The 14,213-nt window shown below is 37.2% G+C and overlaps 3 protein-coding genes and 2 pseudogenes across 5 annotated transcripts; 1 reads left to right on the forward strand and 4 right to left on the reverse strand.

The window, feature by feature from the left end:
• Positions 1-4,752: 4,752 nt before the first annotated feature.
• LOC108805085 (14 kDa zinc-binding protein-like) lies at positions 4,753-6,501 on the forward strand (annotated as a pseudogene).
• Positions 6,502-6,864: 363 nt separating this feature from the next.
• Positions 6,865-9,010, reverse strand: LOC108856745 (pre-rRNA-processing protein ESF2). Its single transcript, XM_018630622.2, has 8 exons — positions 8,816-9,010; positions 8,169-8,449; positions 8,005-8,068; positions 7,803-7,870; positions 7,615-7,704; positions 7,386-7,516; positions 7,138-7,287; positions 6,865-7,052 (listed from the first exon to the last, which is right to left on the reverse strand). The coding sequence occupies exons 2-8, from the start codon at positions 8,425-8,427 to the stop codon at positions 7,035-7,037; spliced, it is 780 nt and encodes a 259-aa protein (XP_018486124.1). The 5' UTR covers positions 8,428-8,449; positions 8,816-9,010; the 3' UTR covers positions 6,865-7,034.
• A 135-nt stretch (positions 9,011-9,145) lies between these two features.
• Positions 9,146-10,821, reverse strand: LOC108857307 (NAC domain-containing protein 2-like). Of its 3 annotated transcripts, none has more exons than XM_018631277.2 (4): positions 10,683-10,821; positions 10,255-10,560; positions 9,878-10,167; positions 9,146-9,674 (listed from the first exon to the last, which is right to left on the reverse strand). In XM_018631277.2, the coding sequence occupies exons 2-4, from the start codon at positions 10,505-10,507 to the stop codon at positions 9,369-9,371; spliced, it is 849 nt and encodes a 282-aa protein (XP_018486779.2). In that variant the 5' UTR covers positions 10,508-10,560; positions 10,683-10,821; the 3' UTR covers positions 9,146-9,368. The 3 variants fall into 3 exon arrangements, with proteins under 3 accessions (XP_018486779.2, XP_056867324.1, XP_018486780.2); XM_057011344.1 differs by having other exon boundaries at positions 10,255-10,515; positions 10,683-10,819; XM_018631278.2 differs by having other exon boundaries at positions 10,255-10,577; positions 10,683-10,819.
• A 16-nt stretch (positions 10,822-10,837) lies between these two features.
• Positions 10,838-12,662, reverse strand: LOC108857306 (pentatricopeptide repeat-containing protein At3g56550). Its single transcript, XM_018631276.2, has one exon. It carries the CDS (start codon positions 12,594-12,596, stop codon positions 10,860-10,862), a length of 1,737 nt encoding a protein of 578 aa, XP_018486778.1. The 5' UTR covers positions 12,597-12,662; the 3' UTR covers positions 10,838-10,859.
• Positions 12,663-13,125: 463 nt separating this feature from the next.
• On the reverse strand, positions 13,126-13,988 carry LOC108858607 (MATH domain and coiled-coil domain-containing protein At2g42470-like; annotated as a pseudogene).
• Positions 13,989-14,213: the final 225 nt, after the last annotated feature.

The following is a 14,213-nucleotide window of genomic DNA, read 5'->3' on the forward strand; positions in this document are numbered from 1 at the left end:
GTTAGCAGTCATGCATAATCAGTTTGATTCGCATTTCCAGTATTTTACACTTTAAATCAATAACCTATTTTAGGAGATCTCAATCTTTACACTTAACCGATATGAAATTACAAACCTTATTATAAAATCCGGAAAGCGAGTTACAAACATTATTGCAGCACATTTTGGAGAATTTGGCGTGTAGTCATGAGTACTATATTTGGTGGAATCTTATGTATTAGTTGAAAGGTCAAATTCAATTAGTTTCCCCTAAAGAGACGGCGTTCACATCACGACTTACATAGCCAATCTACTGGAAGTTAAAATCGTTTCAAATTAATGTTAAGCTTTATTTCGTTAAATCGTGTGGTATATCAACTGGTAATGCCATAGTAATCGATTCTACCCTATTGATTTTGATATAAAATGTCTATTTCATCTGGTATTAGGATTTAATGACCTAGACCATTAGTTAGGTTGATATATATCTAATTAATTAGAGAACTCATCACCGCATATTACTGGACAATATCATTAGCATCATTAGAGTGTGGGGCTCTATCTCTAGAATCAATCAAAACACTTCATTTCTAACGAATTTCCTTAATTAAATTCCAAAATAAATAATAATATATATTATTTTCACCACTGTCGAAAAAGGGCGAGCAGAGCATGTGATATTCATTCGGGTCACGTTAACATGAATAGACGGTTCAGACATCATAATCTCACTTTTACTTTCTGTTTGTGGTATTACAAGAGCGTACTACAAAGCTACAATGAAAGATGCATTTGACTTTAATCTGTTCTATTAATTCTTCAGCATGACCAATTGATAAAAGTTGTATCCACTATTTATTTTATTTATTTAATTAATCATTTATTTTATAACTGATCATTTAAATATTCAAACTGCCGTATTTACAACTTCCTCCCTTTTTAGTTTCAACTTCTTGATGTCACGTATGCAACTTCTTCCCTTCTTATTTATAACTTCCTCCCTTTTTTTATAACTGTCATTTATTTTATGACATCAAGTTGCATATTTACATAACAAACGCTAATTAATCATATTCTTGATGTCTGATGCGACAATATGCAACTTTCAATCATATTAATGATTGATACACTTTTATATATATATATATATATATATATTACTATAAGTAGGTTGTTGATTGAAGAGAAAATATTTGTACCCAAATAAGATATAAAATGAATATATATTACTATACAATCATATTAATGATTGATACACTCTTATTTATATTCTTTATATATATATATAATATGTATATATATTCTTTAATTGGTATAAATATAACTAAATTAATATTAAATACAAATATGATTACCAAAAAACTCAAATACAAATATTAAAAATTTTAACTTAATTTAAAACAAAAAAAAATAGCCGCTCTTTATAAAGGCACGTCAGAATATAGGACCCCATAATCCTCTTCTATTAAAACACAAGCATTATTGATAAAAAGTTGTATCCAATTATTATTCTTTTTATTTAAAATTTTTCTTATTGTTTCACTAAGATTAATTAACCTCTATCTTAATTCCATGATTTTTGGACTCATTTCCCCAATAATTATTAGTCGACAGTTCTATATTAATTCTAGGAAAGCCCTTTTTTGATTAATTATTTTCTGATTGTGTTTTGATATTTACACTTGATAATACCATAGGCAGATAGAATACATATATTAGTTAACAGTTTATGTCAGATTACTTTCTTTTGACTAAGGTTCTACTACGTTTATTGTATTATTTTGTAAGTATATTTTCTAAAAAATTTGTTCGGATTTCGGTGTTGGTTGGGTTTGATATTGATTTTTGGATATAACACTTTAAAAATTGTTCGAGTATATAGATCATGTCTACAGAGTATACTGGATGATTTTACGGGTCACCGGACTTTAGATCGAGTGAACCGCATGTTAATAAATAAATTAATTAATTTTACTATAAACCAAAGTTAAATATTATATAAACTTTTTATAAAACATAAAATAATAGTTTGGATATGTACATATTTTATGTTTGAAAAACATTTAGAAAATACTTAACTTTAGTTTCTATAAATTATTATTTTCATTTGACATACAAAATAGTTTAGATTATTTATTTATTTTTAACAAGTTAAGATTTATGACATACAAAAGATATCAAAATTTAAAAATTCATAAATATTTATCTATTAATTTAACCAGTGCTTTCACCGGGTTCCGGATTTTAGTGATTTTTTACGGTTTTTTTGGGTTTTTAAATATTGGTATTTCACAAAACCTAAACCGGATTTATCTTGAGTCATCGGATTTGCCGGTTCACCTGCAGGTCCGGATCGGGTTTCAAAACACTGAAGATGGGACTTTGATTTTCGGGTCGATTCCGATTCGGATTTTTTGGGTACAAATATTCTTGACTAATTATGTTAGATAACTACTAAGAAAAAATTATATGTCGCAAATTTTAGAAATAAAGTTTAAAAATAATATGTGAAATGTATATGGACAAGTGTATAGCTATGCAACTTGACATATTTAATATAGTTACCAAAACTAAATTAAATTAAATTAATGATTAATAATTGATTAAAAATATATTAAAATAAAATATAAAATTAATTTATAAAAAATTAAAACAAAAATATACCCGCCCTTTAAGGGCGGGTCAAAATCTAGTTAGATACTTAAAATCTTATTTTTTACGGTAAGCTGTAAAGTAGTATTTCTTTTTTTTTTTTCCGTCAAATTTTTCATTAATAATAACGGGCCAAGCCCAGAACAACACCAAAGCCCAAATACTATTACAATGGACAAAGGCCCAAAAACCCATCGGGCAAAACACAAAATACAGAAACTGGCCCATCGGCCCAACCCAAATAAATCCCGCCGACGCCACGCGTCACTTCACGCTCTCAACCCAGCCACGCGTAAGCTCTGCCATCACGCGCTAGGCGCGTCACCCGCTCCTCTCCTCGAGATCCGAAACATCACATCACCGTTCACAGAATCGATGCTTGCCGGAAACGTCGCGGCGACCACCGTTTCGCCGGATCTCAACGTGAGTGGAGCGCCTGTACCTCTCAACTTCGTCTGTTCTTCCCCAGAGAGCTTCACCGGAACCATACCGCGCTCACCTACAGGATAGAACTAGACACCAAAACCAACTTTAAACAACCTGCCGTCACTTCTTTCTTCGGTTAGGGCCATAAGACCATCAAGCTCTCAACCGAACGCGACGCCAACAATAACCACCGCGAACTAAACAGGAAACCCTAAAACTTCCACCATAGCCGCCGCCAAAACGTAAGGACCGTTTGACGCGGACACCAAGAGCCGACCGTTCGTCCTAGTCGGATAGACGCAGCGACGGAAACTTTAGCCGGCCGTCCACCGAAAGGAGGTGCAACGCCGGAAACAAGAAGAAACAAGAAGTAAAAGAGGCAAGCTACACTAAATCGAAAAGAAAACTAGAGAAGGCAAGAAGAAAACACAGAGACCGGACCGACGGTGGCTGTGGGAGCCCACCCGTCGGCCGGAGTTTATAGATCTCGGTGGAGAAAACTAGAGAGACGACAGAGAGAAAAACAAGAGAGAGAGAGAGCTAAAAAGTAGTATTTCTTACTTAAATGTTAAATCATTATTCTATTTTTGCTCCTTAATTAATTATGCGTTGTCATCTATGAGTCTATGACGATAATTAGCCCTAAGCATTAAGCATCGCCTATGGGGTCCATGGAATCTTATCCCATGAGCTTGTTTACCAAAACCCTACTCACCATCACTTTCTTTGTTCAGTTCTTTGTCTTTGTTTTGTTGGCTTGAACCTATTGTCTATCGTGAGAGTGTTAATACTTTGACGATTATACATAGTTAAGAATTCTCTCGTATGTAACTACTGGCTTAATCTTCATAGTTCGGTGCAATCTCATCATAGATTAGCGTTCATTTTGAACTATCTAGAAAAAATAGAGATACCTAAACTATACAAACATTACTTATTTTGGTAAATTAGGCCAGTTTTCATTGAGTATTACATTCCGACTATATGATTTAAATCATAAAATAAATACGTTATTTTGGTAAAATAAATAAATTATGCTTATAATATGACAATAAAAAACATTTCTAAGAGCATCTCCAATACATTGCTATTTTCACCTCTATAATAGCATTTAAAGGTGAAATTGCTTCAACTTACTTCTATTTATTCCTCTATAATAGAGATTTATATTTTTTTCTTCTATTTACAGAGGAAGAAATAGCATTCCATATCTCACCTCTATTATAGATTTCTTCTGTTTTAGAAATGAAAATAGCAAAATACATTGGAGATGGTTTAAGTGATAAAGTCATCTTGATATCTTGCTCTAGCATTTTTCCTCAAGGTAATTGTTAGGCTATCTTGATTCTAATTTTTATTTTACATTTTTGAGCAGTTAGGAACCATTGAGCTTATTAAGCAGAATGGGATCCAAGTTAACAGCTTATATTATATCATACGTTCATTTTCACTTACTGATATTCACATTTTTTTGCAAAAGAAAAAGACATATTGTTAACGATACATTCGGTTATCCATATTTGAGTGGGCTTTGGGCCGCCGCACTAAGCACAGTGGTGAATGACGTGGCACGATTTAGACAAAATGAGACCCGGACAAAACTGTGTTCGACGTGGCATGATTTAATTGGACAGAGGAACAGATCGGCGGGTTAGGTGATTGCTGCAGCGTCGACGGATACTAAATAAAGAAACTCAGGGCTGTCCATCAATGAGCCACCACCGTGTTGGGATTCTCTCTTCTCATATATATATCACCACCCGTCATGGCTTCCGAGAAAGAGGCTGCTCTAGCCGCCACTCCTTCCGATGCTCCCACCATGTAAGCCCCCTTTTTTATTCTTCATTCTCTCTTCTATGTTCCTTCCTTCCTTCCTTAATCTTCTTCTGGTCGATTAAAGCTTCGATTTTTGGATGTGAGTCTGATCTCTATAGCTTTGCTCTTCTTTTGAACTGTACCGTTGGAACTGCCTTGCCTCATTCCTATATTCTTTTTTTCTGTTGATTGGGAATGAACGTAAGTAATAATTTTTCAGGCAAAGCTATGTGAGTTTTCTCTGTACCTCACTTTCCCTTGGCTAAATGTAAATGATGGCAGAGAAACATTTATGGTTGGCGAGTAGACTAAATGTCGTTTTTTGCATAGAAAGAGTGAAACTGTTGCACAACAAGTCATAGAGTTTCTCTCTGCTTTTTTTTCTTTTCAAGATTTCGTTTGGTTGGGTTGTATTGATAAGGTTACTATTTATTTGGGTTTTATGATTTGGAAACATGCAGATTTGACAAGATAATCAGCAAAGAGATTCCATCTACCGTGGTTTATGAGGATGACAAGGTACTTTAAATCCTTTATATGTACATCTAGTGATACTCTCTAAAGTAGCTCACTCTGCATGTCACTGTGAAATTTGGACATTTAGTATTTCTGTGCTATGCTTTTCATGTAAAAGATGGTCTCTCTCTTCTAATATGGTCTAGCAAATCTCCCAACCACTCCAGCAGTAGATTTTTTTTCCATTCCTACTGCAGCCTGATGAGGTCTTAGCAAAAAATCTTAACTATATTAGACTCTTAGTTTGGACCTGGTTCATGTGGTTGAAGTTACTTTTGCCATTGATTCCTATTTCTGGATGAATTTTATCTGCTTTAACAACTAAAATTAACGTCTTAGTAGATTCACCACTGTAAAACTTCTCAGTAGGTTGCCTACATACTTCATTACACTGCTCCTGACATGTTTTCTCAATTCATTTTGCATTGATTGAATTATGCAGGTTTTAGCTTTTAGGGACATAACTCCCCAGGGTCCTGTTCACATCCTCCTCATTCCAAAAGTCAGAGATGGCTTAACTGGCCTCTCTAAGGTACCTACCTAACTCACTTACACTTCTCAATGTTTGAACACTTCAACAAATCCAAGACACAAGCTAAAAGCATGAGAATTGTTGGACTTGAGACAAGCTAATAACGTGTATGTTTATGCTACTGCAGGCTGAGGAGAGGCACATCGACATCTTGGGCCGCCTTCTATACACTGCCAAGCTTGTAGCTAAACAAGAAGGCCTAGATGACGGTTTCAGAATTGTGATCAATGATGGTCCACAAAGCTGTATGTATTTAACCAAAATTTAGCTAGCTCTACTTCAATCTGCATTTTCATATTTAACACCATATAAACAAAGGTACATCGCTAATCACCTTCTTGTGGGGGTATTATTGCAGGTCAATCCGTGTATCACATTCATGTTCATCTCATTGGAGGACGCCAAATGAACTGGCCTCCTGGCTAAAAAAAAATCTAAGCTACTCGTGATTGTTGTCCTGGTTATAATAAGAACCGTCATGAGTTTGCCATTATATTCTGCCTTAATAAATAAAAAAAGCTTGGGACATGACTTTGTATGATCGTTTATGCTTAAAAAAAAACTTGTTTTAAGTTAAGAAAGGGTGTTTCAAAAATAAAAAGTTAAGAAAGGATGATTTGACTGCTTCTTTAAATGGTCAAAGCCCTTGACAATTTTGACAGGATCGAGTCGATGAGGAAGTCATGGTCCACAGACTCGCTTGGTCTGCTCAGTAACAGCAACAGAGTGGGGTAAGCATGCGTTTGTGCTCCAACAAACACAAAGGTTCATTCCGTTGCAGGCTCTACCGTTCATCAGCCACCAGTCAAAGTGCAGCTACTACGCAACTTAATCTCCCAGAGTCTCTTGCGTTCTTCTAGTCATCTCGAATATTTATAATATACGCACAATCTCTTGCGCATAAACTAATGTCACATGTAGTATGTTAATGCTAAGAGAGAAAATAAAAGTATCAAAATTTGTTTTAATTCATATTCTTAGTAACAAAAAAGCTAGAGAAGTGTATGTGAAGGTTCACTCTGTTGACATGCAGAAACTAATGGGAAAAGCCATTCATACATATTATAAAGCCTTTGATCAAACTGCAATATCTTCACATGCCTCTTCTTAATCTTTAAGAACCGCCGAAAACCTGAATCAGTAAAAACAAAACCATAAATACAAAAGAAAATACATCACTATCCTTCCAAGAAATAAGATATAAACAAAGTACTGACCGATGCTAGGACATCTGTGGAGAGACCAGGTTTGCTCTGAGACACCTCATTTTTGATTGCTATCTTCTGTCTGAACTGACGAACCACCCTAGGTGGGAAGACTTGCGCTGGTTCTGCGTTGCTGCCTGATTCTTCCTGAATCTTTCGCTTCTGCCAAACATCAAAAACATCAAAGTTGGCCTCGTAAGATAAACAATATAGTTCCTTAAAAGGGACCACAAAGCTGTAACTTAGAAAAAACTGAGCACCTTCTTCATCCGTTCATCAATCTCGGTCATGGCACGAGACTTCTCTACTTTAGATAAATAAAAGTCCTTCTCTCTTTTAGCAGCAGACATAACCATATTCAGTTTCTGTTCCCGTATTGCACTTTTGTATGCTGCAAAAGAAGTAACTCTTTGTAGATTAAAGATCAATATCAAAGCAAATGGAGAAGGACGTAAACTTAAGCAAAGAAACTCAGCGGTTAAACAGTACCAATTTCATCGGTGAGATCATCCCATTTGAACTTGGTCAAGTATTTGATGTTCCAAATATCATAGTATATAGCTGACTTCTTCTTTCCCCCTGAGAAAAGAGAACATCAAACACCAATACAATCCTTTAAGCAGCTTACATTAAAAAGTCTATTGAGTATGAATACTGAAATGAATCACTAGGAGTACCTATCTGTTCTCCATTTAGCATATCAGCGACTCTCTTAGCTACGGTTTTCTTAGCAAACTCCACCCACCTGCAGTTAATAAACATAAAAGAAAAAACATAGTGTAAACAGTATAAAGAAAATCCAGATGATCGCTGTGGAGAAGAGTTTTGAGAGCTTTGGAAAACAGATAAAACAACAAAATAGAGGAGAAACCAACATACCCTTCAGAGAAGAGTTGGCCACGAAACCCACCAGCCTTCTTGCGATGAACTTGTGCTTCAGGATCTGAATAGAAACATCCATGAATGAATGAATGCATCATCAGCTAGAAGCAAAAAAGCAGATATGACCAAGATGTGTTGTTTTATTAACACTAAAACCTCACCTTCAGGAGCAAGATAAATCCTATCAATTTCACCAAACTGAGAGAGAATCTGGCGAAGTCTAACGTGATCCATGTGTGGTGGGATACGGCTCAAGTAGCAAACTCCTCTGTTATCAGCCTTAGTAGCTTCCTTTAGCAACTTCTCTTTCAACTTCTTTTTCTTTCTATCCGCCTTTTGACTCTTCTTCACTGTTTCCTTAGTCTCCTCCTCCTCCTTGGATACTCCATTAGCAAGCTCGTTAGATTCCTCGCTCTGCATCTTTCCTCAGCAGCTGCACAACCTATTATTATTGAAAGAAGAAAACTTTAAATCTTCTAAGTTGATCACAAGGTCTACAATTGCATAAAGGTGTGGACTTTGAATTCGTAATTGAAGATGAAAGGGACCCCTAAAACCCTAGACTAACGAAAGCAGTGAACTTTTAATTGCTGATCAATATTCAATTTCAAAACCCATCGTCAAAACTCCACTACAAGCTCAACAAGTACAAACCTAATGAGGTTTATGTTTTGATTTAAACCTAATCAGAGATCTTAAGAGACTCGAGGTAAAAGGAAACTGGAGAGAAATCATGAACGGAGCAAGACCTATCTTAAATCAAAATCTCTCCTTTTTCTTCGTTCCTGAAAGAAATCAATAGACTTACCGTCAGAAGAAGAATAAGAAGAAGAAGAAGAAGGAGCTAGTAACGGTCGGTTCGGAAGATGGAAGAAGAAGACGACGACGCTCTGTAACTTTGCTCGCTTCTTTAGGGTTTTGCTAAAGAGAGACGTGTCCTCCCTTTACAGATAAAACCCGGTTCTTATCAATCGTTATTCGTAATTGATATCGTACCGGTTATTGGCTATTTTTTATTAAGCATTATGTATCCGGTTATATATATTCGGTTATAAGGCGCGAACCGGTAATATTACATCAGTTTACATTGTGCCAGAGCTTTCTGTACGTAGACAGCAGTGGATATTATGCTGCTGAGTCAACCGTAGTATATAAAATACATTAGAGAAAGATGATCTTTTTGAGAACATTGTGATGAAGGAAGTAACACACATAGCAATTAGTAACCAACGACGACAGAAGGAGAAAGTATTCTCAATGCCGTGTTATCTACGTAACCTAATTGAAAACAAAACGCTATAAATAAAAGCTTTCTTATCCAAAACGTTCTGAGCACAGGTCTCCATAGACTTAATATGAGATCAGTCCTTTGACGAGTTCTTCAAATAACAGCTATTGTTGGACTCTGTGTCTTCATCCAGTAGTTGGTTTAGATCAACATAGCCAGTGAAAAAATCGTCTTGGAAGTTAAACATCTCATGGAACTCATCAGATGAAAATGGGCAAGGCTGTGGTGGAAGATGCGTCTGCTGAACCGCAGGATTACAAGGCTGATCAACCTCTTGTGATACTTCACCTCCTTCTTCTTTCTTCTCGTTCTCTTCTTCCTCTGCTTTTCTCTTCATTCCCCTAGGCGTCATGTAGATCTTGCACAGAGCATAATCCACCTAGTACCCACACCACACAAGAATACAAACTCATGACTCCACAAGCAATCAGAAACCCTAGTAAGCATACAGACAAATTAAGAACCATTGTTTATCATTACCTTGCCATATTCACAATCAGAAACTCACACAACACATAATACAAACTCAAGACTCCACTATCTTACTAACTTGCAAGTACACTAGTAAGCATACATACGTACCCTTTCGTTATCAATATCACCATTTGACTTGTCTCCAGGAAAAGACTCAGTCAAATACTCGTACATCAGCCATTCTGATTTAACACCATTTTGGTTGTTCCCCATGTAGTGTTCCAGTACCCTTCTCGAAAAGGCCACCCCTGTTCGAGTTTTAAACTCCTCGAGAGATGATCTTGCCCTCCAGAATCCACCATTGTCGCTTCGATTCTGTTTCTTTTTACCACGTTCATGCATCTTTGTCCTCTCCGTTATAAAGAACCATTCTTTATCGTTACCCTTGACGTATTCCTCTGTTTCGAATGAAAGAAAACAGAGCAATTCACATACAGAGACAAAATGAAAACAATTCGAGACGCGAGAAGGGAAGGAAAACGAACTTGAAAGTCGTTCAGGGTTTGACTCGTAGATGTTCACGCGGTGAATTGGGACGTTGGGTGGTGGGTTGTTGTTGCTTTGCAAGAAGGGTTTCAAGTAATGCACGATGAGGTCGTCTTCGCTTGGTACGAACTTGTAGCCTGGTGGGAAAGTAGTAGGTTTCGTCAGAGGAGCAGGAGAGAAGTTATCAGCGGCGGAAGAAGAAGATGGTGGTGGTGGTTCCGCTTTGCGGTTGTTTCTTGGCGGCATCGCCATTGAGTTGGCTTGTTAGAGATAACACAACTTAGACAAACGCTTTTCACAACGACCTGGAAATGCTTAACGTCTAATTTATAGTAAGTAATAAGTCTCTTTTTTTTTGAAAATTAAGAAGAGAAAAACAAAAATATTTAAAACAACAGAAACAGAATGCAGAGATCAACAACAATACCTTCATATCCTTGTTTATATGCATGGCGGATTTTGTAGTCTCTTAAACAATATTCCTCAAAAGCAACTCTCTACTTTATCTCTAACTCAACTCTTCATATCATGTCTTTATTGAGCTGAGAGACTACCAAGATGGCAATGTGAATGCCATCATCCTCAAGTCCATATCCAGCATATGTCACCAGTAGTCGTTGCAAGAACAAAGACCACCTGCAAAGTGATGAAAACGAACTCTATCCCTTACAATAATTTCCCTGTTGTATGCTTTCGACACATATTTTGTAAACAAATGACAATCTCTGCAAACTCTAAGATTCTTTGTGATCCTGAGAGCTGTTCCTGCTGGAGTTCTCATCAATCCATAAGCAATGGCCAACTTTTCGCTGTGAAACGCAGATCCTAAACACCGATCAGAGAAACCTGGACTAGTTACGTTTGACTCCTCTGGCTTGTAACCAGCTAGTATGGCGCGACGGACTACTTCCTGCAGTTCTGAGTAAATAAGTGCGGACTCCGGATGCACTTTGTCATCAACCACAAATTTGTGAACTTGATCACCAATCTCAATCCAACTCCATCCTGGAACTGTCCGTAAATCATGGCTTCTCATTAGCTTCCTCATGCTAGCAAAACCTTGAGCATCACTCGCTGCAGAATATATCGAAGTCATAAGCACATAATCCCCTGCATTGAAAGCCTTGAGCTGCACCAACTTCTTCATAGCTACTTCTCCAAGTTCCAAATTCCTATGGATCTTGCAAGAGCCAAGCAGGGTTCTCCACAACACAGGATCTTCATGGCATGAAGACGCGTGTATCATCTCCAGCGCCTTATCGAACTCCCCTGCACGTCCATAGAGATCCACCATGCAACCATAGTGTTTAACGTTGGGGCTCAGATGAAACTCCGAACTCATCATTTGAAAATGCTCAGCTCCTTCTTTGACTAAACCCTGATGACTACAACCCAACAACAATCCAAGGAACGTGATGGCATTGGGTCTAACCCCAAAAGTCACCATCTTTCTAAAGAACGAGATAGCCTCTGTTCCGTACCCGTGAACTCCATACCCAATAATCATCGAGTTCCACGTTGACACATCTCTCTTACGCATCCCATCGAAGACACCAACAGCTTTATCAAGACTACCACATTTCGCATACATATCGATAAGAGCGTTTCCCACATAGACACTTACTTCACAGCGAGTCTCACATGCCTTCCTGTGTAGCATAACACCCATGTTCAAAGCGCTGACGTGAGCACAAGACGATAACAGAGCAACGATCGTGTACGCGTCGACGCGCACGCCTTCGTTCTCCATACGTTTGTGCATACTCAAGGCTCGATGGTGCAAACCAGCGTGAGAAAGGCAAGAGATCATCGCGTTCCAAGAGACCAAGTCTCTCACAGGCATTTCGTCGAACACTTTGGATGCAACGTCAACGTCTCCGATCGCAGAGTAACAACGAACGAGACCGGTGGAGACGATGTTGTCGGTGTGAAAACCGGACCGGATAACCGAACCGTGAATCTCCCGACATTTCGGAACCGACCGGATTTTCTCGCACGCCTTCAGGGCGAAACTGAAAGTGTAGATGTCGGGGCGTGTGGAGAGGAGGAGCATTCGGTTGTAGAAGAGGAGGGAAGAGAGAGGAGTGGGCGATACGGAGAAGCCGCGGAGGAGGTAGTTCCACGCCATCGTCGGTGGATTTGAATCGGAATGTTGGAAGAGGAGGAGAGCGTGAGATAAAGAGCCGGTGACGGAGACGGCGCAGAAGCGGAGGAGGCTGTCGAAGATTGGAGGATGGTGTTGGAGACCGTTGGTGATGACGTGGGAATGGATCTTGCGGAGTTTGGTCATGCTGTTGCAGCCTTGTAGCATTCTCACTATCACTCCAGCTTTCTCGCACATCGTCTCTCTCTCTCTCTCGCAAAAAACACAAGTTTGGTTTAATACTTGTTTGAATTTGAACCCATTATATACTTCTGAAAAAATAGAAAGATAAATTTATTTGTTTGATAAACGATTTATAATAGTGTCCAAATGTTCTAAAAACTCAGTCTAGTGATAAACAGTTTTCTTAAAATTCAACTTATGTTATTTAAATTGATTTAAATTGTTATAAATCGATTAAATATATCGTTAAACTAGTAATAATATTACTGTAAATTTACAAACTTATTTAATTTTATTTTGTACATTTAATTTTGTAATTCACAAAATAATTATAAAATCTATAAAATAATTTTATATTTTTCAGCACAAAAAAAAATCATAACCATAGAGTTCTTTAACAAAAAAAACACAGTAATAAAATGTTTCTTAGTCTGATAATTAATATCCGGATCACCTACGCCGAGTTCCACTCTTATTCCAAGACCAAAACACACTTTTGAAGAAGGAAACTTTAGGAGAAGCAGATTTGGACTCGTTGATCAGCTTATTTTTGAATTCCAGAGACCTTTTTCTCCAATAATAAAACTTTATCAACAGACTTTATCTTCTCTTTATTTAGTTCAACTTTCAGATTCTTGATGTGTTCCTCTAGTTTTTGGACTCGAGTACCATCAGCATCTTTTTTCTTCGTCTCCAAGGAAATATCATCAAGCTTTTTATTCAACCAGTCTAGCTTGAAACCTGTTTCTGTTAGATCGATTAACTCGCTGCGAACATTACTTAGATCAGTCTTGGAGAAGCAATGTGGAGGTTTGTCCAGTTTATCAATGAGTCCGAGGAGGAGATTCAAATATGTTGTCTTCACCAGTTAGCTCTTTGGTCTGAAATTCGCTACAATTTCAGGATGCCTCGCGAAAACCCGAGACACTTGAACAACCTGAGGATTAAAAACTTGGAAACCCCTAAGATCCATAGTCTCCTTCCCAGTTAGACCTCCTTGATCAACAACTTCGAGTACTTGAACTTGGATTTTAACTATCAGTTTATTCTTCTCCAGAAACCCTTTTTCTTGAAGCTTTTTGAGAGTAAAGGTCTTTGTAATCCCCATCCCGTGATATGAGCGCAGTATACTTGGCACCATTCAGTTGTTTTGTGGATTTCTTTCCCGGATTGGTTCAACAGAACAAAAGAATATTTAGCTCGCCTTTTCCATCCAAGTTGCAGTGATTCAGAATTCGCAACAAAGAGATACAGAGCCAAGTGATCTTCAATACCATCTCTTTTGGGATATAGTTTAACAAACCATTCGCAGCCACCGCTTAAAAGAACTGAAGAGTGTATGAAATCTTCCTTTTCGGTGAAGTTATCTATCTCAAACGTGAAACTCGTCTGCTTTTGATCCTTCATATCTATTCTATTAATTCTTCAACATAACCAATTGATACAAGGTTATGTCCAATTATTTATTTATTTTAATTACAAAAATAATATTGAATAGATTAATAATATTGAATTTTGTAACTTTCCCTTTAGTGCTAATATTCTCGCAACCACTTTCGTATTATACACATATAGTACTCGACAATTATAAAATGTATTCAGCATCTGATAATAAATATCTACATGGTCGAC

This window comes from Raphanus sativus, chromosome 5 (genome assembly GCF_000801105.2).
Source record: "Raphanus sativus cultivar WK10039 chromosome 5, ASM80110v3, whole genome shotgun sequence".
NCBI classification, from domain to species: domain Eukaryota; kingdom Viridiplantae; phylum Streptophyta; class Magnoliopsida; order Brassicales; family Brassicaceae; genus Raphanus; species Raphanus sativus.

Coding starts and splice junctions, on each gene's coding strand:
- LOC108856745 (XM_018630622.2), bottom strand. CDS start 8,427: ATGCAGAGCGAGGAATCTAACGAGCTTGCTAATGGAGTATCCAAGGAG. Junction 7,871..8,004: donor GGCCAACTCTTCTCTGAAGG/GTATGTTGGTTT, acceptor TATTAACTGCAG/GTGGGTGGAGTTTGCTAAGA. Junction 7,288..7,385: donor TTGATGAACGGATGAAGAAG/GTGCTCAGTTTT, acceptor GATGTTTGGCAG/AAGCGAAAGATTCAGGAAGA.
- LOC108857307 (XM_018631277.2), bottom strand. CDS start 10,507: ATGGCGATGCCGCCAAGAAACAACCGCAAAGCGGAACCACCACCACCA. Junction 10,168..10,254: donor AAACCCTGAACGACTTTCAA/GTTCGTTTTCCT, acceptor CATTCGAAACAG/AGGAATACGTCAAGGGTAAC. Junction 9,675..9,877: donor GTGATATTGATAACGAAAGG/GTACGTATGTAT, acceptor TGTGGGTACTAG/GTGGATTATGCTCTGTGCAA.
- LOC108857306 (XM_018631276.2), bottom strand. CDS start 12,596: ATGTGCGAGAAAGCTGGAGTGATAGTGAGAATGCTACAAGGCTGCAAC.